The sequence below is a fragment of the Kogia breviceps genome, chromosome 3, assembly GCF_026419965.1.
Source record: "Kogia breviceps isolate mKogBre1 chromosome 3, mKogBre1 haplotype 1, whole genome shotgun sequence".
Taxonomy (NCBI): Eukaryota; Metazoa; Chordata; class Mammalia; order Artiodactyla; family Physeteridae; genus Kogia; species Kogia breviceps.
In genome coordinates, this window is record NC_081312.1 from 136,305,006 (window position 1) to 136,329,083 (window position 24,078).

At 52.9% G+C, this 24,078-nt stretch overlaps 2 protein-coding genes across 8 annotated transcripts in view; both read left to right on the forward strand.

Annotated features, from left to right (window-relative positions):
* The window catches only part of IGDCC4 (immunoglobulin superfamily DCC subclass member 4), a 38,427-nt gene extending 29,024 nt beyond the window's left edge, over positions 1 to 9,403 (forward strand). For 5 of the 7 annotated variants that reach the window (XM_067029628.1, XM_067029629.1, XM_067029631.1 and 2 more), the window contains exons 13-20: positions 193 to 376; positions 1,059 to 1,186; positions 2,743 to 2,913; positions 3,162 to 3,299; positions 4,082 to 4,187; positions 4,688 to 4,916; positions 5,659 to 5,820; positions 6,376 to 9,403. In XM_067029628.1, coding sequence (XP_066885729.1) covers positions 193 to 376; positions 1,059 to 1,186; positions 2,743 to 2,913; positions 3,162 to 3,299; positions 4,082 to 4,187; positions 4,688 to 4,916; positions 5,659 to 5,820; positions 6,376 to 6,786 — 1,529 coding nt within the window. In that variant the 3' untranslated portion in view covers positions 6,787 to 9,403. The remainder of the gene's footprint in view (positions 1 to 192; positions 377 to 1,058; positions 1,187 to 2,742; positions 2,914 to 3,161; positions 3,300 to 4,081; positions 4,188 to 4,687; positions 4,917 to 5,658; positions 5,821 to 6,375) is intronic. The other 2 variants (XM_067029632.1, XM_067029633.1) reach the window with 1 other exon arrangement.
* A 3,582-nt stretch (positions 9,404 to 12,985) lies between these two features.
* The window catches only part of IGDCC3 (immunoglobulin superfamily DCC subclass member 3), a 41,474-nt gene continuing 30,381 nt past the window's right edge, over positions 12,986 to 24,078 (forward strand). The window contains exons 1-2 of the mRNA XM_067030718.1: positions 12,986 to 13,031; positions 15,232 to 15,537. Coding sequence (XP_066886819.1) covers positions 15,417 to 15,537 — 121 coding nt within the window. The 5' untranslated portion in view covers positions 12,986 to 13,031; positions 15,232 to 15,416. The remainder of the gene's footprint in view (positions 13,032 to 15,231; positions 15,538 to 24,078) is intronic.

The window sequence follows — 24,078 nt, forward strand, 5'->3', positions numbered from 1 at the left end:
GCTCTTGACAAAAATCACTTAAATTCTTGGGAGCCTCAGTTTCCTCAACTGTGAAGTGAGAATGGTGCTACCCAACTCACAGGATCAAAAGAGACTGGGTAAAAGAAAGTGGCCTGGGAACTGCAAACCACTATACATATTGAGGGATGAGTATCCTCCCTCCATTCCCACACTCTAATTTTCATCTTTCAGACCTGCCCATCCAGAGAGGGCCACCCCTGCCCCCCGCCCATGTCCATGCGGAATCAAACAGCTCCACATCCATTTGGCTTCGGTGGAAAAAACCAGACTTCACTACAGTCAAGATTGTCAACTACACGGTGCGCTTCAGCCCCTGGGGGCTCAGGAATGCCTCCCTGGTCACCTATTACACCAGGTGGGAAGAGGGGGCTGATGCTGTGAAGGGGGAGGAAGAGCAGACGGTGGGGTAGAAGGCAACAGGTGGTGATGAGGAGAGGGGACCTGGGGGTTCAGGGACATTTCATGACTCATTTGTTAAACTGGGGGCACATTGAGGGTCTCATGACCAGATGGTGACACATGGAAAAGGGGAGTCCATCCAGTCCCATCCCCTCACAGGAGAGCCTTGTACTCAACCCTAGGAAACGTCACACAGGACAGACCTATTTCTTCAACTTCACGTGATGGGGAAGAGACAGCCCAGCTGCTGCTCTGAGAGGTCCTCAGTTAGATGGGGAGACAGAGACCCTGACCTGGGGAGCTGTTTGTTTGGCAGAGGAAACAAAGCATAAAAAGAAATAGATATATACAGTTGCAGCTGAAGTAAAATTAAGTCAAGGAAAAGAAGCATCAGAGATGGTCCCTTGGGTAGAGAATGATGTGGATTAATCCAGGCATGTTTCCAGGAAGAGGGGCCTGGCTTGGGGATTGGACACGGAGCCTGATACATACATACAGTACATCCGGACCTCTCTGCAGGTCCTCTGGATGGTGTTAGTGGCCCCCATGGGGCTGGGGTAGGAGGAGTAGATTTGGAGGGGCCTGCCCTACTAGGAGGGTGTGCCTGAGAGCCCTGGTCACGTTTCTTGCCTTGGCAGCTCTGGAGAAGACATCCTCATTGGCGGGCTGAAGCCATTCACCAAATATGAGTTTGCGGTACAGTCCCACGGCGTGGACATGGACGGGCCTTTCGGCTCCGTAGTGGAGCGCTCCACCTTGCCTGACCGTGAGTGGCCACCAGTCCATCTTTCAGGGAACTCCTTCTTGCCCCAGCATCCCTCTTGTGAAGCGCCCCTCAGAACCCCATGAGTGTCCATCATTTGCTCTGCATCTCTGTAGGCAGTTCTGTGCTGGTCTTAACCGTTTACTCACAGACATCGTAACATAAGATTTAGAGGAGTGGTTTCTTTTAAGAGGCTGTGGGAAGACCTCAGCGAGCTGTGAGGGGGGCCAGGTCTGGAGGCAGCCAGGCATCCTGGGTTCTGCGTTTGGGTCCCCGTCATCCCCCTGACACACATGGAGACTCAGGCAGTCGCCTTCCCCATGAAGGGCCTGTGGGTCCTCATCTGTCAAAAGAGAGGATGGGACCATTTGCTTTGCAGGTCTGTGACTCCGGAACCCTCTGGAAATGCATCTGAAGACAAGTGGATTTTTGTTCTCACAGCAGAGGCTCTTTGGTGCTTCCAGTCCTAAGACTTTCTATTGACAGACCTTTGTCCCTGATCTGAAATAGGAAGATGCGTGTAGGGTAGGGTGGGGAGGCCCTCTACCCTCATGGATTCCCTTTTAAAAAAACTGCTTGCAGGTTGTTTCTCATCCACGCATGACTTCAGTTCTTATGGTCTTAAACTGCGTGCGGAGTTTAGGGATACCCCGGTGTTTTCTCCAGGGAGACTCTATGATACTGGATCCCCAGCACAACTGACCAGGCTACAGAGGGGGGAATGTTTTCTCCTTTCACAGGTGGGGAGACTGGAGCCTGAGAAGCAGAAAGTCACCTTGGATCAAGGAGGGTTCTGGCAGCCCGTGGTGCTGTGTCTCTCTTATGCCTTAGAGCCCTGGGTCCCCATCCCACCCTCTGTTGGGCCTCGAAAACCTGAGCCCCCAAATCTCTGTCCCTTCCCAACACACCAGCCACCTTGTGTCCCTCCTTCTCCCCCTTCCTCATTCACTCCCTCCCCCCAGGATCAACTTCTTCTCTGAAAAAAAACCACAAAGCCTTCCAAGGTGCTGTTTCTCCCACCGCGGTCCCCCGACCCTGAGGACTTGTGCCAGGGGCAGGCGTAGACAGAGGCTACACAGGGCATCAGCCAACTTTACTTGAAGATTTCGGGTGGCAAGGGGAGTGAGGAACTTTAAGTGATAAAATATTTCAAACACTATTTTTATATTAAATGTTACCATGGAATAGATGAATTTAAAAGAAAAGGTGAGCCTTCCGAAAACTTCTGAGCTCTGCCCCCAGGTCCCTAGGATACCAAGGGTTGAAGACAGTGTCTTCAACCCTTGGAAGTATTTGGGTGTGGAAGTTTGAGGAGCTCTGCTCCAAGGAGTAGAAAAGAGTTTCTGAGAGGGGAGGAATGGTGGTGAAGCCCCCTCCTCAACTGTATTCCAGAAATTCCCCAGTGAGACACCAGCCCTCATTCTGCTTTGTGGTTTGTGGTTCGTTCCAGTGAAGGAGGAAGCAGGGAGGCTACGTCCTCATGCCCTGGCTCCCAGCTGCCCCCAGAGCTGAGGCTGTCAGTGACCCTGCCTCTCCCCGTCTCCCCTCCTGACCCCCAGGGCCCTCCACGCCCCCATCCGACCTGCGCCTGAGGCCCCTGACGCCGTCCACTGTTCGGCTGCACTGGTGCCCCCCCTCAGAGCCCAACGGCGAGATCGTGGAGTATCTGATTCTCTACAGCAGCAACCGTACCCAGCCTGAGCACCAGTGGACCCTGCTCACCACCGAGGGTGAGGGCTCGCGCCCCAGGGCATCTGAGCAAGAGTTTCCCCACCCTCTCCCCACTTTCCTGCCTCCCCAGTGGCTGGTTAGTAGTGAGCTGGCCGCTAAGGTTTGTTCTAGGAGGAGCAGGCAGAAGCTGCCGCCTGAGCAGGAGAAGCAGATTCTCTCAGCCACTTCCCAGCCCATCCCTGCAGCCCACCCCTACCCAGTTCACCAACCCTGCTCTCCCTGCCTTCCCCATGCCCCCCCAACCCAGGAAACATCTTCAGTGCTGAGGTCCACGGCCTCGAGAGCGACACTAGGTACTTCTTCAAGATGGGAGCGCGCACGGAGGTGGGGCCTGGGCCCTTCTCTGGCCTGCAGGATGTGATTACTCTCCAGGAAAAGCTCTCAGGTAAGAGGCAGGAAGGCAGGAAAGTGTGGGGTCCATCCTGGGGCAGCCCAAGCTCTCCAGAGCCCCCCCCCCAAGTTGACTTCTAACCCTCAAGCCATCTCTTCCAAGGTCCTGCCTCTGGGCATGACTACACTTTCATTGTTTTGGACAAGTGCCCTCTTCATCTGGTGTGGAGGGGACAAATTTGAAGGGAAGATGGGTGTGGTTCAGTGGTGATTCAGTTGAGAGGTCACATTTGCGGGAGACTGGCTTGGTTTCTTTGGGAGATTGCTTTGATTGGAGAACTGGCTTGGAAAGGTGACGAGATTTATGGGGTGGAGGTCTTGGGCAATGGGACTGGCTATGTAATCTGCAGGGCCCGGTGTGAGAGGAAAATGTGGAGTCCCTTATTTTAAAAGGGGGAAGAATTTCCAGATGGTGACAGCAGAGCATTAAACCAAGCCCAGAGCCCTTCTAAGCATGGACTCAGGCTCAAACCCCTGAGTCCCCTGCAGGTGTTGCACACCTGCAAAACCAGCCCTGTTAGGCAGGCAAGAGGTGTGTTTCACTGAAAGGCCACGCTGATGGGGAGGAACCACAACTTCTGAATGTCCAGTGAGAGAGAAGTAGTGGTGGCCTCTGTGACTCCATGGGGCCCTCCTGTCCTTGCATGAAAAGATTTCACATGTCCAAAGGGTGAGACTCAGGCCAGGGGTCTCTGGAGGAAGCCACAAGTCCTGGTCTATGAACCCTGGTTCTCTCCTGTCCTCCATCTGTTCTGTTCCCTCCCTCTCCCCCGCCAGACTCTTTGGACGTGCACTCCGTCACGGGCATCATCGTGGGCGTCTGCCTGGGCCTCCTCTGCCTCCTGGCCTGCATGTGCGCTGGCCTGCGCCGTGGCCCCCACCGGTGGGTGAAGGAACCAGTCTGACCGCACAGAGGAGAGGTTTCCAGAAGGGCTGCAGAGATGAAGGAGCAGGGAAAGTGGCCATGACTTGCTCTGGGCACTCCCAGGAACCCCATTAAAGTTGACTCTGGGATGAAGGGGTTGGGGGGTGATGATCTCATGAGAGTAGGGGGTGGGTTTAGGGAAGCCCCCCAGCATATCCCCTCAGCAAGGGCAGGCGTAGTAGGTAGAGCTGCCTCTCTGCCGCTTTCTTGGTAGCTGCCAGCATCTTGCAAAGAGGGACCCCAAATCTCCAGATGCCTGGAGCCAAAGGAGGAAGGACCCCAGTGTAGTGTCACAGCTGTTTTGAACAATCCCAGAATTTCTTATTCATTGCACAGATTGGGAAATTAAGTCTCAGAGATGGGTAGGAACCTGCCCAGGGATACAGGCTGGACTAGATACCTGTCTCACCCCCACCCCTCTCTTTGACCACTGTGCTGTCTCCCATCTTCCCTTCCAGGGAAGCCCTCCCGGGCCTGTCCTCCACGGCCACTGCTGGGAACCCCACGCTGTACTCCCGAGCTCGTCTTGCCCCACCCAGCCCCCCGGCTGCCCATGAACTGGAGTCCCTCGTGCACCCCCGTCCCCAGGATTGGTCCCCACCGCCCTCAGACATCGAGGACAGGGCTGAAGTGCACAGCCTTATGGGTGGTGGCGGTCCTGACTGCCGGGGTCACTCCAAGAGAAAGGTGAGCCTGGGTAGGTCCGAGCCCCACACTGTGGCTCATGCCCAAATAGGACACCAGAGGGCGCGAGAGCGCAATGTGTGACCCCGTGAGAGAGCCCCTTCCCTCCCCCTCCGCTTCCTGGGCCAGCTGCAGAAGAAAAGGCACACTCTCCCTCCTCCTTGAAAGGGTTGGGAGGGCAGGGAAGCAGATGGGCCTCCATCCCCGGCAGAATAGGTCAGCCTGGTTCTCAGGAAGGAGGGGAGGGCCCCCGATGGGCTGTCTGCGGTTGAGTCGGGGTGGCCAGAACACCCAGATCCCTCCTCATCCTGGGAGCTGGGGAGACCTCTAAGACCCGGCTCTCCCCAGTATGGGGAAAAGAGGCTGGTCAGTTTGGAGGTGGTCAAGTGGGACCGGGATCCGGATAAGGTGGGCCCACACGGGGCAGGTCCCCTCCATCCTAGCAGTGGTGGCTCATCCTGCATTCTCTGACCAGCCGGCTCAAACCCCTGAGTCCTCATTCTTTCCCTGCCTCTGTGGTGAAGGAGACCCTGCCTGGCTCAGAAACCTCTGGGCTTTTCTGCAGGAGGATCTTTCTATCCTCAAAGTCACCCCCAGACTCTCAGCCCATTCTGTGCTCCTCCCTTCAGCCCTGGGGAGGGAGGTAGCAAGGGGGCCAAGAGAGTCTGTGAAGGGAGTGCCATCCACTTCCCTCTCATACTTCACAGTCCAGCTCTCAGTGCTCCCACTTCTCTTTCCTGTGCAGATCTCCTGGGCTCAGCACGGTGGGCTGAGCTGGGCAGGTTCCTGGGCGGGCTGTGAGCTGCCCCAGGCAGGCCCCATGCCCTCTCTGACCCGGGCCCTGCTGCCCCCTGCCGGAACCGGGCAGACGCTGTTGCTGCAGGCTCTGGTGTATGATGCCATAAAGGTCAGCTCCCTGGGAGGAGGGGGGAGGGAAAGAGAGGAGGGTCCCCGTGTTCGTGTTCGTGTTCGTGCAGAGCAAGTAGTGAATCCTCTGGAGAGCCCTGGTGGTAACTTCCCTGGGGCTAAAAGTCTAGCCAGCAGATCCCTGGAGCCTCTAAAGGTGAGTGGATGGAGGGCAGGCCAGTTTGGGAGAACCTGTATTTCTCTGGGTGGGGGACAATCCCTCCTCTACCTAGACGTAAGTGGGCCACAGCAGAATTACATGAATCTGATGGTGCACCTGGCCTGAGTGCACTCAGCCCTTCCTCCTGTTCACTGAGGCCCTGACTGAATCTGGTACTTCTGGAACTCCTCAGCAAGGGCAAATGCGTAGTATTTCCCTGCCTTCCCATGGATCTGATCATCTCTTTTAGGACAGTCACTGTTCTTCCTTTACCAACTCCCATGTAATATATAACGGACTCTGGGCTGGGGGTCAGTCTCTCTCCATCCCAAGAATGATGGTCATTCTTCTGATGGTCATTCTCAGTGATGGTTTTGTGTTCTCTTCTCTGACCAGGGCAATGGGAGGAAGAAGCCGCCCCCAGCCTGCAGGAACCAGGTGGAGGCCGAAGTCATTGTCCACTCTGACTTTAGCGCATCCAAAGGGAACCCTGACCTCCACCTCCAAGACCAGGAACCTGAGGATCCGCTGCCTTCAGAGGCTGCTGACCTCACTTTGGGTGTTATGGATCTCAGGCAAGGGGCAGACCGGCTGGACAGGGAGCTGGGAGGGTGTGAGCAGGCAAGCCCTGGGCCAGACAGACTTACCTGCCTGCCAGAGGCAGCCAGTGCTTCTTGCCCCTACCTGGACCTCCAGCCCAGTGAGGCTCTGCAGGAGGCCCCAGGGAACAGCTGCCAGCCAAAGGCCCCCTGCCCTCCGGCAGCCAGCCCAGGCCTGCCCAGAGCCCCAGTCTCCTCCTCTGCTTAGTTCCCTTGAGGGCACAGTTTGGGGCAGGCTGGTATGGATCATGGGACATGACACGTGTGACCACACATGTACACGTGTCTGCCTGCAGGTACTGACCATCATCAAGCCATTTGGAGCCTCCTAGGGTGCTTTGGCTCAGGGGAGAGGAAGAAGTGGATTATTCACTCTTCCCCAGCCATGCTCTGTGACACGTGCGGTAGGCAAGAGACACGTGAAGCACAGCTATACGTGCTGTACACGTGTGAAGCGCGTGTGCGTGTGCTGGTTGGTGAGCTGGGAAACCTTGGCCGGGGCAGTGGTCACTACGGCCTACTCCATCCTCCAGGTCAGGACAGTGCCCAGCCCTGTGGGCCCCCACCTCTGTCACCCAGCCTTTTATTACACACTCTGAGAGTGTCTCCAGTGCCCTGTCTGACAGAGATAGCCCCAGCCCACTTCCTGTCTGGCTGGGCTGAGTGCAAGCGGGCTCTGAATGCCTAACGCTTTAGCTGCATCACCTCTGCCATGTCCCCGGTGCCCAAGTTGAGAGGGTGATTCTGGCTCCCCTCAGAGCAACTCTGCATCTAGTGTTGGAATTGGGCAAGTGCCTGGTTTTGAAAATCTGCTTTCTCTTGCTCTCCCCTCCTTCCTCCCCGCTCACTCCTCCACTGTCTGTCTCCCAGTCCCCCTGCTCTCCCAATCCTATAGTGCCCTTCTCTTCCTCCCTGATATCCTTTCCTTTCCTCTCTGCGCTTTCTCTGTCTCCGCTTTCCGTCTGTCTCTGCTGTCTCTCCCACCTCTCCCACACTGTGTCATGTGGTTCTCCTGCCTGGGTTCAATCTCTGCATCCTTTCCTAACAACATGACTACCTCATGTCTGTTCAAGGCCAGAGCGTGACTCCTGTGTCTGCCATTCACTTCAGCCATCATCCTCCCACCCCCTTCCCATCTGTGCCTCCATAGGCCCCCTCGCCAGGCAAACTGCCTACCCCCAGTGCAGGTTTGGAAAAGACGTTTCAGCTTCCCTTGCATCTTTCTGCCTGTGATTGAGATCGGAGGGTTCTCCTTGGAGGGGATAAATGCAAGTCATACAAGCGGGTTTTTGAGACAAGGAAAGGAGAACACGACCCAGATGCTTGGGGTAGAATTACTCCCTCCCTTCTAGGAAGGCAGGCAGATTTGCTGGATGGAGGGGTTTGGGGACCTTCAACCTCCCAGTTGAAGCTAGAAGGGTAGAAGGGGATGGAAATTAGGGGTTCCATGGCCCCACCGCTTCCCATTCTGCGCACCTTGAACATGAGCTGACGGCATGGAGGTGGAAGGAATCGCATCCTCTTGTGGTACTGGAAGGGAGGGCTTCACACAGGACAAGGGTGATGGGCTCATTTCATTTTGTCTTTTCTTTAAATTCAATCCTGAAGTCATTTTCTGTTGACCCACCACACAGGGACAAGCTTGACTTCTGTTTCCTGTGGAGAGAAAACAAGGTCATTTATTTGATTTTGCACCTCAGCCTCTCATAGGAGCATCGAGTATGCGGTCTTTTCTCCCTGCATTCATCTTTTCTAACTGAGCAGCACATCAAGGGTTAACTCTGGCTTCTGGGCCAAATTAGAAATAACCAGTCTATCTTTCCTTTTTTTTTTTTAAATGGTGAAATGTCTCTCAGCGGAGTTGCAGCTTTCTCAGACCCTTTCAGCATCTGTGTTTATTACACTCGGGTGTCACTCACGTTTGACATCCGCACCTACATTTCCTCCTCCTCCCCCTCCTTCAGGCAGCCTATGATAACACTAAAGATTATTAATGTTGGTTTTGTATCTCATTAGGACAGAATTGTCACTTGTACTATTTCTGTAGCATTCAGCGTTGCTGTGGCTAACACTACTGTATATGTTTCATCACTGCTCTGAAGGTCAAAAGCCTCATTTTATTTTGCTGGTTTGATTTTTTTATTTTCTAAAGGAAAAAAAACACAAAAACTGCCCTGAATTAAATGGCTGTTTTAACAGTAGGCTCTTAGCATTTACACCACATAGTCATTTTTCATGTTCTTGTTTAACAGGCAGTGAGGTTCTGGTTTAAATTAAATAGCTGCAAATGAGACAATTTATAACCCATTAGGTTGGGTGGAAAATTGTTTCTCAAAAGCAAATAAGTAATAAATCTGGTATCTGCCTATAACTCACAGTTGATAAGAAAGTGGCCATTACTCACTAGCATTATATATGATTTGGACTCTGGGTAATTTGGAAGTGTTAGGTTTGTGTCTTTGCAACAGTATTTTTATTAGAAAAGAGTCCATTGGCCTTTTACAGGGTATTAATCCCTTTGTCATCTACCGTCGATGCCTTATGGTTTTTGAGTCTCATTTAAAAACCTTTTCTTGATGCATGACAAGTGTAATCGGTACCTGCTCATTTATTTGTCTGTAGTTTTGCTGTATTATTTAATTATTTTTCCAGTGTTTTTTTTCTCCTTACAAGTATGATATTCTTTAGTGTTAAGCCAAGGCATTGATCATGTATCTGTCCCTATAATGAGTTAATAAACTATTTTCCAGAAATGTTCTCGTTTGGAACCAAATGACTAGAATCTCCTCAGCCTTTCTGCACGAGAGAATGTATTTCCTACCAGGATGGGAAATGTTGGTTTTTTTTTTTTTTTTTTTTTTTTTTTGTGGTACGCGGGCCTCTCACTGCTGTGGCCTCTCCCGTTGCGGAGCACAGGCTCCGGATGCACAGGCTCAGCGGCCACGGCTCACGGGCCCAGCCGCTCCGCAGCATGTGGGATCTTCCCGGACCGGGGCACGAACCCGCGTCCCCTGCATCGGCAGGCGGATTCTCAACCACTGCGCCACCAGGGAAGCCCGGAAATGTTGGTTTTTGAGGGAAAGAGCAGGTGGTGATGAGAAAGAACTGATCTATCTCTGAAAAAAAGGTAACCCTTGTACATTGCTGATGGGAATGTAAATTGGTACAGCCACTGTGGAAATCAGTATGGAGGTTTCTCACAAAACTAAAAATAGAACTACCATATGACCCAGCAATCCCACTCCTGGGTATATATCAAAACAAAAACAAAAACGCTAATTTGAAAAGATACATGCACCCTAGTGTTCATAGCAGCATTATTTACAATTGCCAAGATATGGAAGCAACCTAAGTGTTTCATCAACAGAGGAATGGATAAAGAAGATGCGGTGAATATATACAATCGAGTACTACTCAGCCATAAAAGAGAATGAAATTCTGCCATTTGCAGCAACATGGATGGACTTGGAGGGTATCATGCTAAGTGAAATAAGTCAGGGAAAGACAAATACTGTATGATATCACTTATATGTGGAATCTAAAAAATAAACAAATGAATATAACAAAACAGAAACAGACCCATTAGACACAGAGTAAACTAGAGGTTACCAGTGGGGAGAGGAAGCGGAAGGGGCAAGATAGGGGTAGGGGGTTAACAGATACAAACTGCTAGGTATAACATAAACAAGCTACAAGGATATATTGTGCAACACAGGGAATATAGTTATTTTATAACTATAAATGGAGTATAACCTTTAAAAATTATGAATCACTGTATTGTAACATATAATATTGTACATCAAGTATATTTCAATAAAATAAAATTTTAAAAGAGAACAGGTTACTCAGAATCCTAGGATAGGAACCCTCCCTGCCAAAAAAACAAAAAAATGAACTGAACCATCTCCCTCCATCAACAGGCACTTCAGAAAAGCACCTAAACTTAGGAAAGATGCTTTCTTTAATGACACTCTTTTAGGCTCTTCAGGGATCTCTTTCCATCTGGACACACATTTTTTAACTTTCTTGGGTGCAAGGGAGGAGTGAACCATCAACTCCGGAGATTTGGGCTCAACAACTCTTCTTTGTTAACTCTGGTCTCCAAAATTGCCCATGGCTGCATGTTCACACATGTGGGCACTGTGCTTACAAGCTCAGAGACCCATACATGCACTCTAACCTTCACAAACACCCTTGTGTCCATTAACTCAAACCTAAGCACAATAGTCACACACCAAACTCCACGCTTACACCCCACACACATCTCAGGATCACAGCTGGCAGCTGCTCTGTTAAGATCTTTACAGTGCCTGGTGTGTGGTTGCTTTTCTACTGCAGGGAACCAAGAGCCAGAGGCTGCCCTGCCCAGGACCACCCCCAAAGTGGCTAGTGAGCCAGCCCCAAGTTAACTGACAGATCATAGGGAGAGATACTGCACATTTTGCATGCAGGAGAATAGCCATTATTTGCATATCACTCTCAGAGCAAGCGTTGTGATAAAGAAGAATTAAACACTTGTCAAAATGAATTTAAAATGACAGCATCCCAGGACACCAATTTGACCTCTCCTGAGTCTAGGACAAGCCAAGAAGGGGTTGTTGAGAATTCAAGCCCTGCAGGAGGGAGTTCCAGGACTTTGGGCCCACGGGAGGGCCCCCCCCGCCTCCCCTCCCTTTCCTATGGCCGATAGAAGCTCATCATTCCTGCCCTTCCTGATAATGAGATTGGTTTGGAGCTTCGCTGTGTGCCTGACCCTGAATTTCTCCATTGCCTCCTACTGCTCGCTCGTGTGTCTCAAGTCCTGCCTTCTCAAGCTCACCTTCCGGTTGTTACTACAGAGTAAGGAGTCCCTGGGCTGCACAAACCCCATAACTAGTAAACTTACCTGATTTCTGGAGGACTTTTCTTTACTCGTCTGCACCAAAGTTAGTTTTATATATGGTTAACATTCCTGCTCCAAGATTCTGGAGTTGCTATGGAAAGAGAGATGTAATTAATTACTCCTCTGCCAGACCAGTCCAATGCCAATAGATGAGTGAGGCAGAGACTACTCTCTTTAGGCCTCCTCCTTGAACTTAGTAGCTGCTCAGTAATTTTGATGGACTAGCACATCAAGCTGGACTCAACTGAGGGCAAGCATGGGGATGTATCTCCTAAGAGGCATGCCTATCTTCCATAACACTTCTCACCCGAGACTGATGCTGTCTCCTTTTATGTTCTCTGACATGAAACCTTGAGTCTTCTTTGTGGTATAGAAATGTTACTGGGAATTTTAACTTTCAATATGCTTTCCCAGTTACCAGGCTATTTGTCATGACCTGTGTCCTTTAAATTTCCCTATGAGTGAGCAGAGTAGATACGAGTATCTTTCAGATGAGTTCCAAGAGTGACTGCCTGGGTTTGCGGGGCTAAACAGCGGGCAGAACATCGGAACCGGGTCACTTTAGTGTTCTCATTGTCCTGTTGTTTCCGCTCTCCCAGGGCCCGGTATGAATCTGCCTTCCCACTTCTCCTACCTCTGTCCACCCAAGCGCCAGAACTCTTCAGTCTGAAGAGGCCAGTCTTGCAGCTAAACGTCCTAGCCTTTGGCTGGAAGGGCCGGAAACCAAAGGAAAACCGAATCTTTGACAACTTTGTGCAGCTTTTAGGGAATTATCTCGACAATATAGACTTGGACACGGTGTAGGAGGGCGCAGCAGAAAAGAGTGGGTCAGAGGGAATCCCGCAGCTTTGCGGGTTTCTCCGCAGCCCAGACCCATTCGGCGGTCCGCTGGGTCTCCACTTCCCCAGTCGCCCCCAAGTCCGGGGCTGGCCCGCGGGGGAGGGGTACGGGACTGCAGCTCGGGACGGCGCCCGCCGCTCCGGCCCCAGTTCAAAGCGCAGGGGGCGCGTCCGCCGCGCAGCCGGGAATGTCCGGCCGCTTAAAGCGCTCGCCGGCTCTTTTGTTCCCCAGACCGGGCCTCCGGGGAGAGGGGGCTGGGGGAGGGGACCGGGAGGGGAGGGAAGGGGGGCGGCGGGCGGCGGGAAGAGGGAGGGGCGGGCGCGGGCGGTGCGAGTGCGGAGCGCGCACCCCGGGCGAGGCTGACAGATCGCCGGGGTGGGTGCAAGATGGCGCAAGCGGCCGCGCTCCCCCTGCGCCCCCGGCGCTCCTAGGCAGGCATGTGGCCCCAGCCCCCAGCCGCCCGGGCTCGGCCCCGGCCGGAGCCCCGGCCCCGGCCCCGGCGCCGGCCCCGCGGGACGCTGTGAGCCGCGAGAGGCCCCAGAGCCGCGCGTCGCCGAGCCGAGCGGACCGCGAGCCCCATGGCTGCTCCGCGCGCCGCGCCCCCGCGCTGCTGGCCCCGGCTCCTGCTGCCTCTGCTGCTGTTGCTGCTGCTGCCCGCGCCGAGCGACGGTGAGCTAGGGCGCCCGCGAGCCGGCGGCTGAGGACCGAGCCCCGGCAAGGGCGAGAAGGGAGTAAGCGGGCGCGAGGGGCGGGCCCGGGGAGAGCGGCGCAGACCTACGGGTCGGAGGGACTTGCCCGAGAAGGGGAGGCGAACGGGACGGGACGCTGAGGCCGGGTTGCCGGGGGCGGCAGGGGAATGCTGAGGATGGAGCCCCCCGAAGAGAGACCGGCATTCCGTCCGCTGCGTCTCCAGGACTCAGGGCAGTACCCGAGCCCGGACCGAGGGGCAAGGAGCGCGGCAAAGCAGGAGCTCGGCGGGCAGGCTGGAGTTGGGGAGAGGGGGAAACGAGCCATGGGAGACCACAGGGCTGAGGCCCGTCCGAGGGGGCGAGCTGGGGTGCTTGGAGCCCAGGGGTAGGCACAGAGTGGCCCGAGGCGGCCGAGGCAGGAGACGGCAGACCCCGGGGGCGGAGGCCGGGACCGAGCGGGCTGCGCTGGGCGGAGAGAGCACGTCGTGGATTTGGAGCCGGGACCGGGACACGGAGTGCGAGGGAGAGACCGAGGACAAGGAGGAGGAGGAAGATTCCCGGCGGGCCGCGCGTGGGGAGGGAGAAACCCGAGAGACACCCCGCGAGCTGAGGAAGCGGGGAGAGAAGCCTACCAAGGGCTAGCGAGCGGCGGGGATGCTCACGTGCCCGCCCTGCCCCGGAGGGTGCACACGCAGAGCTCGGGGTTTGCGGGCTTTGCCGCCCGGAGCTCCGTCACCACCATCCTGTTCCCTCAGTGGCTGCAACGGGCCCCTCTCACGGGAGAGGGGCGCAAATCTAGTCCCTTCTCCTCCCACCCCAGGTTCTCAACAGACACTCCTCTGGGCAGTATTCTCTCCCCTCTTAGCTCGGGAGAAGCGGAATATCGTGGCCGCCTCTAGGAGAAACTTTATCCCCCAGTTTCTGTACTGGGCTTGGGGTGGGGAGCTGAGGCTGCTGAAACGCAGTTCCTGGGAAGGATGGGTAGGGATTTGAAGGGGCGTGACCCTCAAATGTCTTAAAATACGAATCACCTATTCCTGAGGGTGGGGAAAACGCCCCTAACCCCAGCCTTCCTCCTTCTTTCTCCCAACCCGCCGCCCCATCTCCCCCCAGCCAGGGAGGGCGCTAGTCTGTTAGGGAGGGGCCAGCTCCCGGATCGCTAGTTCCCTGGAAATGTGAGGAGGGGTCTGTGGATGCCTTTTTAGCCCAGGTGGGTTCATTCCTCCTGGTGTGAAGTTGTAACTGGTCTGGTAAGTTGCTCTCTTGAGAAGTCGGAGACTCGGCATCATGCCTGGGATTGGAGCTCTTGTCCTTCCTCTCCGGCTTCTTCTGATTCCCTGATCACCCTCTTCTCCCTTCTCTTCTTTCCCCTCTTCTTCCAGTTCTTTCCTCTTCTGCAAGAGTGAAGAGGTTGCTGGGAGTAAAGGTTCTAGGAACCTCCTTCTTTCTAAACTTTGGGAAATCTGAGTAGATGTTTGGTATCCCTCATCCTCCTTATGACAAAGGCAAAACAAGCAAAGCAACCAAAATCCAGAGCATCCTAGGGGTGGGGCAGTGGAGCTGGACCATCGCCTAGCCTGTACCCGGTACTGGGCCAACACACCCTTCTCCCTGCCAGGCATCGGACCAGGCCTCAGATGGTTTTGCCAGCAAAATGAAGCAGTGATTTATTACTATCTCACTTTATATTTGTTTAGAACTTTTAACTTTTCATAGTGCAGTGCCTTTGAGTCTGTTAGTCATATTTAACAACCCTACGATGCAAGCCTTGTTGTTGTTCCTGATTTAAACAGACGAGGACTGAGAAGCCTGGAGAGGTTGAATACTTTACCTGAGGTCACACCCTGAAAGTCTGTGAGGTTTCAGTGTTTAACCAGGGTGACCACAGAAGTGGCAGCGGCTGTATTGGAATCAGTGTTGCTTTTAGATCCCAGATTTGCAGCTGTTAACTCTGAGGCCTCGGACAAGTTGCTTAACATCTCTGAGCCTCAGCTTCCTTTTCTGTAAAAGATACAAATTTTTAAAAAGATGGTAGAAACAATATCCATCTCTCTGAGATGGTCTGTCGATTAAGTCACTATACTGCATGAGATGCACAAAGGTCTATATATTAATAGAGATTCCTATTAACATCACAGAATGATGGGGATGGGGTACACAGATACAGAGAACTTGGAACACCTGTGTCTGCTCAGTCCACACTAACCTCTCCTTTTCCTCTCATCTCCCCCACCTGATGCAGGTCTTGGCCACTCCGCCGAACTGGCATTTGCTGTGGAGCCAAGCGATGATGTTGCAGTCCCTGGGCAGCCTGTAGTGCTGGGCTGCAAGGTGGAGGGGACGCCTCCAGTGCGAATCACCTGGAGGAAGAATGGGGTGGAGCTGCCGGAGAGTACCCACTCCACCGTGCTGGCCAATGGGTCCTTGATGATCCGCCACTTCCTGCTGGATGGAGGAGGCAGCCCTTCAGACGAGGGAGACTATGAGTGTGTGGCTCAGAACCGCTTTGGGCTGGTGGTCAGCCGGAAGGCTCGAATCCAGGCTGCAAGTAAGTGGGTGCCCTTACTTTTTTTTTTCCAGGCCATGGGGGGATAGAGGGAGCAGTTCCATCTTATGCAGCTTCTGGAGCCCTAATTTCTCAGCATGGGTCAGTTGAGAGGGGCATAGCAGTAATTCGCGGCGGTGGAATTGTATCATATACTCTTTTAACTGATTGGAATGCAATTTGACAAGAATGTAGCCAAACACTGTTGTGGCAAGAGGGAGAGAGAGACAGCAAGCTTTATCCAGTTCTTGGGTCAGTGTGTCTTAGTTTCCATATGCCTGTATATTGTGAGCATCCCAGTCTATTGAGTATGATTTTTGTGTTTAAATATAAACAATTGTCATACTTCGGGGGTAATTTAAGAGATTTTTGAAGGGTAATTTTGGTTACGTGCAATTTTTCATCACGTGCTGACTTTCAAACCTTTTGGGTAGAATAAAACCTCACTGTACCAGTGATGAGATTCTGAAGCTTGTCAACAATTTGCTTTACAAAAAATATGATAGAATAATTTCAGGGTTAACACAATGATGACATTACTCCCACTCACCTTCATGCTGGTGTACTTTTTAAAAAATTTCAGCTTTATTGAGGTGTAATTGACAATAAAATTATAAGATTTTTAAAGTGTGCATTGTGGTGACTTGATATTTGGTGTGCTTTTTAGATTGGGAGAGAAGAGGTGTTTCAGCTCTAGACTTGTGCTTTGCTTGTGCTGATGGACCACCAATAATTGTGGTGATGAAATGATGGCCGTGCTTTACTGCCCTTTCCTGCAAAAAGTCTGTTGTTGTTGTTGTTTAATCTGTATACACTCACTGTTACATAACAATGAATTTTTACATAAACCAAAATTATTTATGTATCTTGGGGAGGTGGCAGGCTGTGAGGGTGGGAGGTCATGGTTGAGAACCACTGCTCTTGAGGAGGGGCAAAAGTTTTGCCAAGTGGAAAATGTTCTCCATCCCATATCTCTATGCTTCTGTGGGAGTGGGGTGTCCCTTAAATGGGTTGCTTTAACTTTGGTTGGTAATCATTTTAGCTAATACTTATAAAGCAATTGCTGCATATTGGGCTCCCTGCCTAAGTGCTTTACATGAATTGTCTCATTTAGTCATCGTGATGACACTGGAAGATAGGCAGTTATCATCCCTCTTTTACAGATGAAAAAACTGAGATTTAGGGGGATTTGTGACATTCTGGTGAGCAGAGGAGCCAGGACTGCAGTCTAGGTATTCTGAACCCTGCACAGTCCCACTTAACTCCTGTGGCACACTGCCTCTTCCCCGTCTGATCGCTGACAAGTTTCTTCCTGGCTCTGAGGGCATTTGCACAGTTGCTCTGAACGGCTGGTGAGTGATGAATCATTCTGAGGCAGGAGCCCTCTAGTTGGGTTTAAGATGCCCCTTTGTTCTAAGGAAGGCTCATCCAGGCCCCCATATGGAGCTCTCTGGGAGGCAGCCCTGGACCTTGAGACTGAATCACTTCTGGCTCAGCGACCCCTCATCCCCCGATCCTCCTGGCGGTGTAGGGGAAGGCTGGTGCAGTTTCCGAGCAGATGGCTGGGTGTGAGGGAGAGAAGCGTGGACGGAGTGTAGGGATCCGAGGAAGATTTTCGGGCGGGAGAAAAGAGACTTCTCAGGGAGCTGCTCCCTGGCTTGTGTCAACACTGAGAGTTAGATGGCCCCTGCATCACCAGCCTAGAATTCTGGGAGATGAATCCCCAGGTGTTTATATATACCTAATTGTAAATGTCCTTTTCTGTAAATGGTAATACCTTCAAGATGTTTGGCTTCCTTAAACTCCTAACAGTATAAGAAAAGTGAGCTGTGGGCTGTGGCTGGGGGAAGGGCCAGTGGGCGAGGTCAGCTTGGTTAATCCTTTGGGGTCCTGGGGACAGCTGGGGGTTTGCCTCCAAACGCTGGCAGTCTGATGCAGCCTCTCTCCCCCACAAGGCTCGTGGCCCCATGGGGAATGTTTGGATACCAGGCAACCGGGTGGCTGGATCCCCTTTTCTCACTTCATAGGCTGATGTCCCTAGGAACCTCCAAAGCTGATTAGCTGCCTGGGTTTTCTCCTTTGGTAATAACTCCCTGCCCGCATGCCCGCAGGCAGGGCAGATGTTGTGTGACATGGGAGGGTGCCTTCTGAAAAGGTGTGAGGTGCCCTCCAGAGCCCCTGATTCTCCTGCCTGCTCCACAGGGGCTGATAGGGCGGGGGTATGCTAAGTACCCCTCACAGACACACAGTCCACCCAGTGGACTAACCCAGTGAGGCAGCTAGGGGTCCAAGCTGAGTGTGGGCAGGCCTGCTGGGGCATCCAAGCTCTGGGCCAGAGGCCGATGGCTGGGAATGCCTCCTCTCCCATCCCAGTGGGTTTGGATGCTGTCATTGAAAGATGGCCTGCCCAGGATGGGCTAGACTACAGGCTGATTCCTTGGGGGCTTTAGTTCCAAGTATCTCCTTTTTAGGACAGAGTGGCTCAGGGTCCTCGGAACACTCGTGCTTCTAGCACGTCTGGTTTCTCTGCCTTGCCGTTCCATGTGTTTATAGTTTGGGGGCTGAAAATTGAGACACTTGTTAAGGATGAGACCCTGGACAAGTTAATCTCTCTGTGGCCCAGTTTCCTCACCATTATGTGAAATGTGCATATAATCCTACTTTGTAGGATGGTTGTAAGGACTAACACACCCCATGCTTTGCCTGGCACAGACGAGGCGCTCGGTAATGGAGTCAATACCTTTTTCTTCATTCAAAGGTGATTCCACTGATGTTGCCAGCAAGAGCAGACTGCCTGAATCCGCTCCCAGCCCCCCAGCTTTCTCCCATGCTGGGATTCAGTTAGGGAGTACTCTAGGGAAATCTCTCAAGGAGTAGAATTATTGGAGCCAGAGTACAACCTGTTCTGTTTTAACCCCTTCGGCGGAGGGCCTGGGGATTCTCCCAAGCCTCTGAGCATCGTCTGAAGCTTGGCTGGCCTGTGAGACCCTCTGCCATCCCTCTGGAGGGGCTCCAGGAAGGGCATGTGGGTCACCGGATCCAGTGGGGACATGCATTGACTCACAGCTGTTGAGGTCTGTGTGCCTGGATGACTCCAAAGAGGGATGGGCTAGCTACAAAGTGGGGGGGATGATTGGGAGGGAGACCCACCCCCAGCTCTCCTCAGGCAGATGCCCTCATTTCCTGGCCTCAGTTCTTGGTCTCAGGCTGCTTGGGAAACTGGAGCTAGATGATCTAGATCAGGACTTCTCAGACTTTACTATGCCTGTGAGTTACCAGGGGATCTTGATAAAATTCAGACTGTGAATCAGTAGGTCTAGGCCAAGGCCTGGGGTTCTGCAGGTCTAACGAGATCCCAGGTGATGTCAATGGTGCTGGCCCGCAGGTGTGGAGGAGAGCCCCCCTCCCATGTCAGAATCACTGGTGGTGGGGGTCTGTGGGCAGCACAGTGAAGTCCATAGAATATGGGCTTCAGGGCCACACCTAGGTGGGTCTGAACCCCAGATCTGCCACTCACTGATGATGTATCCTTAGCAAGAGTTACTTTTAACTCTCTTGAGTCTTTGTGCTCTCATCTGAAAAAAATGAGCATAATCCCATCAGCCTATCAGGGCTGTTGGAGGATTAAATGAGGTGATGGATGGAAAGCATCTGGCACAGGACTTGGCCTCTAGGAAATGCTCATTAAGTGTTATTGTTAGTGCTAGGTATTGAGCGCTAATTTAGGATGAGGACCAGCCTGTTCCAATGCAGGCAGGACTCTCAAAGAGCCAGGAATACCTCCCCCGCAGCCTGGGGCCATGCTGACTAGGGTACCCAACAATGGTTATGAGGGTGGGCTGTGGAGGCAAACACACCCCCCAGCTGGAGGGACTTGGGTAACTGGACTCTCTGAGTCTCAGTTTTTTTCCTCATCCTTAAATTGGAGGAAATAATACTTACCAAGGAGGAATGCTATGAGGATTACCTATGAGAATACGCGTAAAGAACATAGCACAGTGCAGGGTACATAGAAAGTGTTCCTTAGATACTATCATTATTCTGGGGAGGTAACAGAGGTGAGAAATGTGAAGTTCTAAGCTCCTTTAGATGTGGTGGTTCCAGGAAGGCACTGGTGAGCCCAGACTCCTAGAAAGAGGCAGTGGAGTATGGTGAGAGGAGTGGAAGTCCAATTCTAGTCCCCTGCTGTCTCCACCCCAGTAAGTCACCTACATCTCAGGCCCTCAGTCACCCACTCCTAAAGGCTGAATCATTCTCATCCTGTCTGAGGGAGGGCAGTTTAACCACCTACTCTGGAATCTCTTTCAGCAGCAAGACCCATGCTTGTGTGGATCTGGGGGCAGGGTCTGGGCATAGGTCTGTGGAACCAGGTCTGGGTGGGGGGTTGGGAAAACTTTGGGCTAGAGCTACTGGGTGGTACAGCTTGTGTGAGGGGACCCCGGAGGGCCTCAGTGTAGACAGTGGGATGTGCAGGGAAGCAGTTCCTGGCACAATGGCTGGTAACCCTGGAAGTCTTTGTCACCTGGAGGCCTTTGTCACCCAAGCTTTTCTTTCCTCCTTGAGGGGCAGCTCAGCCAAGTAACCCTGAGGAAGTCTCTCCTCTGTCCCTTGCACGTGCCTGCCTACCCATTAGAGCAGGAAGCAGACGCTGCAGCTGAGGTGCTGCCGGTGTGATGAGTGAGTGGCCATGACAAGGCCTTCTCTCACGCCAGGCGGGTCACCCATAAGTACGCTGTGGCGCAGAGGTAGGTGCAAATGGGTGAGGGTCGGGGCCTTCTTCCTGCCAGTCAGTACTCCACAGACCAACCCCATTTGGTGTTCCTGAGAAGCTGTGAGGTATGATGGAAAGGGCCTTGCCTGGACACAAGGAGTCCTGTGTGGCTCTGGGCAAGTCACTCACCCTCTCTGGACTTTGCTTTTCTCATCGTAATATTGAGCAGTTGGACCAAGGTTCATCTCTGCTCTGCCGTATTAAGGCTTCCTTTCCATCCAATCAGTCCTTGGGACATGCCTGCCTTCCCTGAGCCTTTTCCCAGTCTATTCTGCTCACCCCTTACCCGATCCCTCCCCAAAGACCACTTAGTTTAGAGTAATTTCTTCTTCCCCCTCCTAAGGCGGGGAGTACTTGTGGTCTGCGGCATTCAGGCTTGCATTGTTAAGTAACTGTTTTGTGGCTGGATAGTCCATCTGTCTCCTCAACTAGATTTTAAGCTCCTAAGGGGCTTCTCTCTTCCTTTTGTATTTCTCACATCCCCTGCCTGTGGAGCTTGGTAAAAACTAAATGAACATGTGGCCTTCTGGGTGCAAGGCACTGTCTCTCTCAGCTTCTCTTTTGCTTTCTCTGTGTTTCTCCCTACCTCGTAATTGATAGCATAGCTCATAGGAACAGAAGCTTGTGAACGGGGAGGATCGGCAGGGGAATATAACACACTCGGAGCAAAATCATGGGGTGGCGGCTGCTGTGTGTTTATCTCTAGAGGAACTGAGACTCTCTCTTCCTCACCAGATGGGGTGCGAATCAGAGACCAAATTGCTTGGTAGCCCTCATGCCTGGGTCTTGGGATCTCCTGCCTTGGACTTTCTTTATTCCCTGGCTGGATGAAGGCTGTGTCCCCAGGCCCACTGGCCCCAACTGCGGGGAGAGGACCGCCCCTCACCCCACCAGCAGGACTTGAGTGTGGAAGTCGAAAGCTTCTGGTTCCCACACCTTGGCTCCACTGTCGCAGGCAGCCAGCTGGCCCCTTGAACACAATGTGCAAATCTTCTCTGTTCCTGTTCTGGCATTGTCCGTGGCCCGGCGCCTTGGCTGGGAATGTGGGCCGGTGAATAGGAGAGGCATTTGCAGCCTGCAAATGAAACAGGCCCCCAGCCCCCCTTAGCCCCCTATTCCCTCCCCACCCCCAAGGAGAAAGGACTTTTTCACTTCTGGCCTTCTTGTATTGCCTTTCCCTCTCCTCTCTTCTCCGAAGTCCCTGTAGCCGCGGGCGCGCGCGCGTGTGCGTGTGTGTGTGTGTGTGTGTGAGTGTGTGTGTGTGTGTAAGAGAGACTTTTCACAGCAGCTTGAAGGTTGTTCAACACAGCCTTCAATAAAAGTAGAATGGAACAGAAGGGCACCCAGGATGGAAAACCAAACAGCTCACTGCTGTCTTTGTTTAAACTGGACCAAGTGATTCCAAAAATGTCTGCCTGTGTAACTAACCTATGCCTCCCTAAGATCTCTGGCCGTAGCCTTGTTGCAACAAGAAATGTAGAGACCAGCAGTGCGTGTGTATATTGCCACGTGGGCCTCTGTGGGCACCTGAGCATACAGGTGTGTGCTGAAGTAGGTGCATGGGGCTTACGATTGGGGTCCAGCTCTCCTCAAAGGAGTCTCCTGTGGGAATCCCTCCTCCCTTGAGCAGTGTCACCAGGCTAGAGATCTAGAGTGGACAGAACTGGTGCAGGGCAAGAGGGGGAGTGGTAGATTATTCTATTAGGTCCTGCAGCTGAAGTGAGGGAGGAGGGAGGAAAAGCCTTAGGTCACTGTTGGAGCGTGGGGCTGACATGATGGGCATGTGGGCCCGGCCATAGTACCTCTGGGGAGTCTAGGCCACAGTTTTCTTACTCATTAGACGAGTGCCAGCAATCTGGCTGCAATCCGAGCCTGCTGGCCAGGGCTGCTCCATCCTCCATCCTCCCTCCCCCACCCCAAACCCCCCACCTCCCCACCAAAGGACCGTTCTTTGATTTCTGAGCTCGCTTCCCCTGCCCCCAGCTTTGTTCACCCTGTTCCAAGAAAGGCTCACCCTTTGTGACTGCCTTCAAATGTAAGGGAGGAGCAGAAAAGAGAGTGACCTCTATGGATGGGAGCAGTGCCGGGGGCCTTCCTAAAGAGGGGTGACTGGACAGATGACATTGTGACCCAGGGAAAGTGGAAAGGCAGGGGCCCAGCAAGGGCCTGAAGAGGGGCAAGCAAGGAGGAGCTTCAGGCCAGACCCCAGACCACAGGGAGATGGAGGGGGTGTGAGTATGGGCTTAATCCAGGCCAGCGCCACCTGATTCAGGCAGAGGGCTCCAGCTCACGCTCTCCATCTCTTCTCTGGATCTTAGTCTCAGGGCTCCTCAGTCTTTGACACTCCCACACTCTGCCCCACCTCTGCCTTCCTGTGAGGCCATGTTTAGGGTCTCTGTCTTTATCACCCCTCAGTCCTCGTTTCTCCGGCCCCACCGTCTTCCTTTCTCCAGCTCTCTTTATTGTTCTGTCCTTCCTCCTGCCTCTTTCTCAAGTTGTAGCAATTCCAATTCCTGTGTGCACCATCCTCTGCTGCGCTTGGAGGGAGATAACCTGTGTTTCAGGAGCAAGAGTAGATGAGCTCAGGCTTCAGCATAGAGCAAAGAGATAGGAAGAGGAGAGTCTGAGAGGGTGAGGTAGGTTCAAAGAAGACCCCAAAGGAAGGGGTCTGGGGCCTCCCCAGCAAGTCGGAGTCTCCCTGGGGGCACACCTTCCCGGAGAGGAATCTGAGAACACTGGCCCCTGCTCGGGGCCTGTCTCTGAGCCCGGACACTGACCACAGTGGGTGGGTGGGGGCAGCCCCCGGGCTGCTGTCTGGAATGCTGGTGTTGGGTTGCAGTGCAGATTCGAGCAGTGATAATGGGCAGGAACTGGACTTTCTGGTCTGGCTGCTGCCCCCAAGGCCATTGGAATGTGAGGGGGGGACTAGTAAGAGGCCCCAGGGACTTGGGGTGGGCAGATGGAGACCAGACCACCTAAATGGAGAGGAGGAGGAGAGAGAACTAAGTTCTAGCCCTTTCACTGAGTTGCAGGCTACAGCAAAAGAATTCTAAAATTCCTGGTTTGTCTAGGACCTTGGAGGTCTTCCCAGCCTCTAAGTAGAATCACAGGCATCCAGACTACAGGGGACACTTTGGAGCTCAGCTGGTCCCACCTTCTCATTTTACAGACTTGAAAACTGAGGCCCCAAGGGGGTAACCTGCCCAAGGATGTGATTGGTCCTCCAGCCTGGGCAGGTTAGAGAGTCCCTTGTGCCTCTTGCCTTGCCCAGTGCCTCACTGCTCTCTGGTTGGGGAAGGGGAATATCTTTTAATATCCCCTCCAGGGCAGACTGGCACATATATTTCCATTTTTTGTGTGTGTCCCGCCCTACCCCAGGCTCTGTCTGTGGTTGTAGTTCTGGATGTGAGTGTTAGCCAGCAGATCTCGGGTATGGGCTTCTGACATCCATGGCATATTTCAGAGAGCCTCTTGAGTTTCCAGAGCACCCCGTATGCTGAGCTGAGTGGTTTGAGGGCTACCTAAGTGCTGGTGCTGGTGATGAACTAACCAGTAGCAGTGGGAGTGGTCCTAGTTATATGCGGCTGCACTGTCCTAAGCCCTCTGTGTGTTAATTTACTTAATTCCCACGGCATTTCCATTGGTAGTGCTACTAGTCCTATTTTACTAGTCCTGTGACCAGTCATTTTACAGATGAGTAAATAGAAGCCCAGAATGGTGAATTAACTTGCCCAAGGGTACACAGTAAGTAGAGAAGCTGTGATTGAAACCTG